The following is a 7,050-nucleotide window of genomic DNA, read 5'->3' as shown; positions in this document are numbered from 1 at the left end:
GACAGTGGTCCAGAGCGTTAAACACAAAACTAACTTTATTCCCCATTTACACACGGTGCCCCAGTGGGCTGTGCCACCCCGCCCCCATGGTCATGGCCTCCCTCCCTCCCTCCCTCCCTCCCACAGCCAGGATCAGCATCAGGATGAGAAGGACCCCCTAGGCTCCTTGGGGGGGCCCGGGGTGTGCCGGCCCAGGTGGGCAGGCCCACTTCTCCCTACTGGCTGCAGTGACGCTTCCTTCTCCTCCCTGTGACCAAGGAGTCACACCTTCTCTTTGCAGGCTGTGAGGGGTGAACCAGCCCCACAGCCAAGGCTGGCCTCCCAGACACCCCGAGGTTGGCCCCAGGCAGAGGCATCTTCGCCACAGAGGCAGGACCCTCACACAGAGCCCGCTTCCTGGACTTTGTGGCTGGGGAGGTGGCCGGGCCGAGGACTATTCTCTGAGGAGAGGGGGCCCGTGGAGCCCCCCGCGGCCCCCAACCGCCAGGGTTGGGGATGACCGAGGCAGGAGCGGGACTCTGGGAGAGCCCCCAGGGCAGCAGGCTGTGCTGAGAGGCCAGGAGGAAGGCCAGGCTGGGGAGGTCCTCCTCGTCCTCACTGGACCCATCCACCAGCCCTCGACTGTGCCTAGCAGGAGGGGCCTCTCTGAGAACCGGGGCATCCCTGGGGCCCGGTCGAGGGGAGGCGCACCTTTGACCCTGGGGAGGGGAGGGGACCCGTCCGGCCCTGGGTGCAGGGGACTCCTGTCGTCCGGGAGAGAGAGCAAAGGCTCTGGGCCCCGACAGGTGTGTCTGTGCTCGGCCGTGCCTCTGAGGGTCCTGGCCGTCAGTGCCTGCTGGGCGGGCTTTGTCGCTGACCCCCAGCCCCTTCCCGGGACCGGTCTCGTGCTCAGGACTGGCGCCCGACCGGGCTGCGCAGAGGCGTGGGGGTGCCTGCACACCCTCCTGCGTTTTCAAGGCCGCCAGTCTTTTCTCCACCAGCTGAGGAAGGAGGTGACAGTGACTGGTCAGCTTAGGCCAGTGAGACGGGGGGACGGGACGGTGGCACTGGGAGAGGAAGGGAGGGTGACCCACGAGGCTGGGGCTCTGCTGACATCCCCGAGTCCCTCCCTCCCTCCCTCCCTTCCCAGGCTCCCCATCTTCCACTTCCCATTCTCCGCCCTGTGCCCACCCGACGCTGGCCTCCCCAGTGCTGTGATTCGCAAGAAGCAAAGGGGGACACAGTCATGTGGGTCTTTGTTTTGGAGGCCCCTCCTCTGTCTCACCTGGGACCCACTCCCTCCCCTGGATCGCCTGGGTCCCCTCCATCCCCAGGCTTGCCTGGAACCCGACCTTCCCCTGGCTCACCTCTGCAAGGCTGAGTCCTTCCTCCTGCTCCAGTTTCTCAGCCAGGGCCGGGAGGTCCAGCTGCGGTTCCGAGGAAAGCAATTCCTCCAGGAAGCAGGGGTGGATGACTGCCTCCACCTGGGACGGAAGAAAGAGGCTGTGGGCAGACTTGGCAGGGAGCCCCCTGGGAGCCAGGAGGACCTGCAGGAAGTGTGGAAAAGTGAAGCCCCACCCATCCTTCTCCAGACCGTGGGAGAAGTTTTAACGTTACACTCACTGGCCCCACTCTCTCTCACACACACGCACACACACACACGCATGCACGTGTGCAGACTCACAGACGTTCACACATATGTGTGCACAGAGAGACAAAACCTGGACATGCACACAACACACACAAACACCCCAAAACATATGTGCACTCTCAGACACAAAGGCACATACCCCTAGGCAGACACACACGTGAGCAGACACACAGGACCACAGGCAGACACACACAAAGACATCCACACAAGGCAAAAATGCACATACGCACGCCTGTATGTACACACGGGGGTATGCACATGCACAAACACACACGTGCACACAAACACGATGCTGGGGCATGTGTGCACCCACACGTCCGTGTGCGGACGCATGCCTTCACGCACGGAAGTCACACACATGCCTGCATGCACACAGCAAACACACAAGTATGCACACACGTGCGCACACAGCCCAGGAACAAGGAACAGAGCTTAATGCCAAAGCCCTGGGCTCAGCCCCGATCTGGGCGTTGGCGTGCCAGTCCCTGGAATCTTCCAGACACCAGGCTGCGGGCCAGCGCACCTTGGTGATGAAGTCTTCCTGGGAACACAGCTCGTCAATGTAGCTCAGGAGACCCGCGTCCGGGTAGGTCGCGGCCTCATCCTGCTGTGGCTCCTTTCCATCCTCTCCCCATTCGCCTGCCGGGCCCCCCGGGGCCGAGTGGCCAGGCCCCAGCAGCCCCTCCATGATGTCCATGTACTCTCTCACAGCCTCTGGAGGGATCTCCTTGGGCGCCTTGGTCTCCGGGGGCCGCGGGGGTCTGCGTGGCTGCAGGCGGGAGGGCTGGGCCCTGGAGCCCGCCTTCCTGGGGACGCACGCTGAGGCAGAGCGGGAAGGAGGGAGGAGGTGTGAGGGGCTCTGGCGGAGCATCGGGACGGCAGTGTGTGGGGGACACTGATGTCCCTGGGGGCTGGGTCAGGGCACCGGAAGCTATGGGCACCGTGGGACTGGCAGAGCGGGGAGGAGGAGCATCTCACAGCCAGCCCCGTGAGCAAGGGCGGACCCACCGACCCTCCAAGGGTCTCCCCACAGCCCACTTCCCAGGCAGACTTTGTGCCGCGTCCTCTGACAGGCGTGGGGAGAGGAGTCAAGAAATTCGCCAGGTCAATACCCGTCCTGACAAAGGGCGGCTAAGACCCCCGGCCACTCGGGTCAAAAGACCAATGTCCCCTTGAGGGAGCAGACACGACGCAGAACAGTGGCCTTCCCTCGGCCCCCACTGCCGTGGTCCAGCAGCTGTCATGGGAATGTGGGGGCCATACCTGGCTGCGGGCCCGCTTCCGCGGCTGGGGGCCCCCGCCGTACAGGCTTCGGGGGGGCTGGGGGAGGCAGGCCCTGGGCCACCTTCATCCACTGTAGTTTCTGCATCTCCTCCTCCATCTCGAACTCCATGAACCTGGGGGTGAGGAGGCCCAGGCCGCACTGAGGAAGGGGCCCGGCCCTGGAGCCGGCAAAGCCAGCAGCAGGTTGAGGGACCCGGACAAGCGGGGCCTTGGAGGGACGGCCGTGGCCCCGGCCACCAAGGACACAGCAGGCAGGCTGTCCAGCGCATTGCCTACACAACCCCCTCGGAGGGAGTCTGACCCCAGGCCAGGTGGCCTCAGGATCCCCTACCCGGTCCTAAGACCTTCTGGTGGAGGCAGGGGTGGGTCCAGAGCAAGGGACAGAGGAACCCCAGGGAGGTGGGGAGGGCGGCCCTTTGGGACAAGCGAGCGTCAGCACAGCCGGACCCTGCTCCCAGCCCACACGCCCGCAGCCCCGGGCCAGAGACCCTGACTCACTTTCCCGCCATCTCGTAGTAGATCAAGCGGTCAAAGTTGCTTCTGCTCTGCCACTCCTGCACGGCCCGCCACACTCCCTCTTCCAGCGTCATCGTGGGCTTCAGGCGCGCCAGGGACCGCAGCACCGGGCTGTAAGCCATCGGGGTCAGGGGTCAGCTGTAGTCCGGTCACCCCCAGCCTTTCCCAGGGCCTCTGGAGCCCACGTCCCCCACCCAGCATGACCGAGCGCTGGCAGGTGACAGAGAGGGTCGGGGTGTGCAAATCAACCTTCTCAGCCACCACGGTCACCGCCTCCCACCGCACCAGCCCTGGGCCCCGGGCTCCAGGCTGACTGTCCACTGACAGGAGCAGGGACGCGGTGGCCTGGGAAGTCAGTCCTTCTGGACTCTGCCTCTCGTAATAACACTCGCGGACATTAGGGTGCCTGATAATGAGTCTAGGCCTCTGCAGGAAGTGCCAGCCATCACCCCGTGTTCAGGAGGGACCCCAGATGCCGTGATGACCGGGCCTGCCGGGTCAGAGCTCCGCAGGAAGGATCCCACACCTCACCCCTACACCACCTCTGCTCCCTCCCCTGCCGTTCTGAGGGATCCTCTGGGACAGCGAGGGTGGGGCCCGCACAGGACCTCTGCTGGCCCGGCAAGTCCCGAGCCTCCTCTGCTGGGCTGGTCCCCTGGCCGTGAGATGCCCCAGGCCCGTGTTCCCAGGAGACAGGGGGACAGAGAGTGCGGCACCCAAACCAAAGCCCCTCCTCTGACACCCGGACACTCTCTGCCTGCGAGTCCCCAGCGAATGTCACCGTGATATCTCTGGAAGGTACGGGTTGGCTGGACAGCAACCCCACCCCCCCGCCCCAATGTCAGTTGAGATGCGTGACTGACAGGTGTCCTGGAGCAGACCGTGCCTTCCCAGAGCAGGGACCCGGCCTCACCCCTTCCTCCCAGTGGCCCTAGATCGCCGCCCTGTGTGCGCGCCCCAAGGTGGTCCCGTGTGAGGGCTGCAGGAGAGCAGAGGCCACTCACATGAGAAAGCAGGAGAGAGCTTCTGCGTCGGGGCTCTGCGGGAGGTGCCTCCGGGCCAGCGACTTGAAGCGCTGCCAGCGCCGGAAGTTCTCGTAAACGCTCTTGGGGTTACAGGAGTCCTCGGGCAAGGCCGTGGTCCGGCTCCTGGAAGCTCCGTGAGGCTGTGGCCCGGCGTTGACTGGGGGCACGACGGTGGTCAGCTGCGCGACCAGGGGCTGAGCCGGAGGTGGAAGGCTCGGGGCCAAGCCTCCCCGGCCAGCCTGGGAGCCCCCAGGGGCCGAGACAGGCATGCTGGTCTCCACTGCAGAGGCTGTCACGAAGAGGGGTGCGGGACACGCAGCACCCCCACAGAGGGCCCCTGGAGCGCTCCAGCTGAGGGGAGCCTGAGTGAGGACGATGGTCTGAGTCTGGGGGGTCTCTGAGCACCCCCGCTCTGCCCTGACCTGCACAAAGACATTGCAGGTTCCAGTCCCACTGGGGCCAAGGCCAGTCTCTCCTGCGACTAGCGGAGTCCTGGGGAAAGCTGGCAGCACCAGGGGGCCACCAGGAGGGAATGGCGGGGTCATGAGGGGCGGCGGCTGCTGCCCCCAGAGTGGCTGGTGGGGGATGCCGGCAGTGGGTGGGGGGAAGGGCCGTGCCATGAAAGCAGACAAGGAGGCTCCTGGGTCCGTGGCCACATGGGGTCCCAGCACTGGAGACGCTGTGGACAGAAGGAAAGGGCGGATGGGGTCAGAGAATCCGCAGCCAGGAGGGAGGACCCGGGGCCCCCTTCGTCCCTGGGAGCAGAGCAGTGAATCCCGTCGCATCACGTGAGGAACATCACGGGCAAAGGTGCAGTTTGCCAGGGTCCGCGAGTGATTTCCATGCTCTGGCCTCCCGCAGGGAACTGCCGTCCCTGCCCGTCCCACCATGACATCCTGTCTGCCCAGCAGAGGCGGGTGGGCCAGCACTGCCTCTGAGAACCACCCACGGACCCCCAGACACGACCCTCCAGCCTCACGGGCTGCCTCCCAAGACGGGGGCCTGGCTGGACCCCTGCCCTGTGGGAAATGGCCTCAGCAGGCTCCCTGGCAACTGGGGACCTCCTGCAAGGCCCATCCTAGGCACAAGTAGGGCCTCTGTGAACAGACAGCGTCTGAACCATTCGGGCCCCTCTCCCGCCAGCCTCCGCGTTCCCGACGCTCGCTGGGAATCCCACCCTCTCCTCCCAGGCCCAGCACAACCCAACAGGAACGGTTGACCTGGATCTCTGCCAGGAAAGCTCCCCCCAAACCCTGCTGTAAGCCTGTCTCAGAACCATCCACACACCCCGGACACAGGGCCAGGGTCAGCAGCCCAGAAAACAGGACAAGAGGAAGCAGGTGGGAACTGCCTTTCCTCAAGAGGGAGAACGACCCCGAGCAGCTGAGGCACCCAAGCCCTACCTTGAGGCCACCTGGTGCCCCATCCCTGCTGAATCCAAAACAAGGCCTACGTGGCCTGGGGGCACATGGGCTCAGAGTGACCACCGGCCCAGGTCTCGGGGAGGACACGTCATTTACACTTGGCCGCAGACAGCCCCATGGAATGACATTCTGGCTAAGACCGCCTCTCCCCTGCCCCGGTCTGGGCCACCGGCTTGACACGCTCCCACCTCTCCCTGCAAACTGCCCAAGGAGGCGTGTGCCCCCGGGGAGAATCGGCGAGCCTGCCGCCATCCTTTCTCCACACACGGGGCGTTTCCCCCGCCAGGGCCTGACCCACCTCCGAGGAGCCCCTCCCCAAGGTCCTTGCCAGTTTCTGCAGACTCCCAGCTCTCAGCCCCCCAGGCCAGCCGTCCCTGGGCGTCCAGTGCGCGCCCTTCCTCTACCTAACCCCACCGAGGTGCCCCTGGCCGGCGTCACATTTGAATCCCAAGGACTTCAGGGGTGACCTGGGCCCTGACACGTCCAACCCAAGCCAAAGGCTTACCTCCTTGTAAAGCCATCCCCACAGGCAGAGGACGCCGCTGCCTAGCAGCCTCCACAGTGAGGAAAGTCAGGTCCGGGCACCACACGCTGAGCTGCTCCAAGAGTCACTCAGGATCCAAGCCAAGGACGGAAAAGTTTGAATCTAAACAGGGTGAGAATGCAGGGCTCAGGACATTCTGTGGCGGGGGAGGGGCGGAGGGCCCCTGCCCTGGCTGGGGGTGGGGAGACATTCCATCAGTCAGGCTCTGCAGGTGGGCCAGAACCCCAAGTTCCTTTCGAACGATACAGGGGCAGCACAATTGGGGCGCACCTTTCCAGGCAGTTCAGACACTGTTTTCCTGATTCACCGCACCGAGGTGTGACCCGGTGCTCCTTTGGTTCGATTTTGTATCCAGCAACCTCGGTGTGTGTCCCTCCACCCGCTCTGCTTCCTACCTGGCTCTTGACTTATTCGACAGGGGCTGGACTTCCTGAACAAAACTCAGAACAGATATGCTGATGAGCACACGCGTCCTTAAGGCCACGTGGAACTGAGGGTTTCAAACTAGCTCCGTGTCAGCAGATCCCCTGGGTTTGCTCGCACCTCGTTCTCCAGCCACGGGTGCTCCCGTGCCCAGCGCCCTGCGGAGCTCGGAGCCGAGCAGATGCAGCAGCACCAGCCTTACTG

General features: G+C 64.6%; 1 protein-coding gene across 1 annotated transcript; it reads right to left on the bottom strand.

The window, feature by feature from the left end:
- Nucleotides 1-215: 215 nt before the first annotated feature.
- Nucleotides 216-5,345, bottom strand: LOC123952626 (NUT family member 2G-like). Its single transcript, XM_046021873.1, is given in 7 exon segments — nucleotides 216-980; nucleotides 1,347-1,463; nucleotides 2,154-2,410; nucleotides 2,413-2,515; nucleotides 2,892-3,027; nucleotides 3,413-3,541; nucleotides 4,435-5,345. Coding segments are annotated over 7 exon segments (2,418 nt in total).
- Between the last annotated feature and the right edge of the window lie 1,705 nt (nucleotides 5,346-7,050).

This window comes from Meles meles, chromosome 11 (assembly GCF_922984935.1).
Source record: "Meles meles chromosome 11, mMelMel3.1 paternal haplotype, whole genome shotgun sequence".
NCBI lineage: Eukaryota > Metazoa > Chordata > Mammalia > Carnivora > Mustelidae > Meles > Meles meles.
The sequence above is the reverse complement of the archived record's forward strand: the minus strand, read 5'-3'. Positions and strand labels throughout refer to the sequence as shown.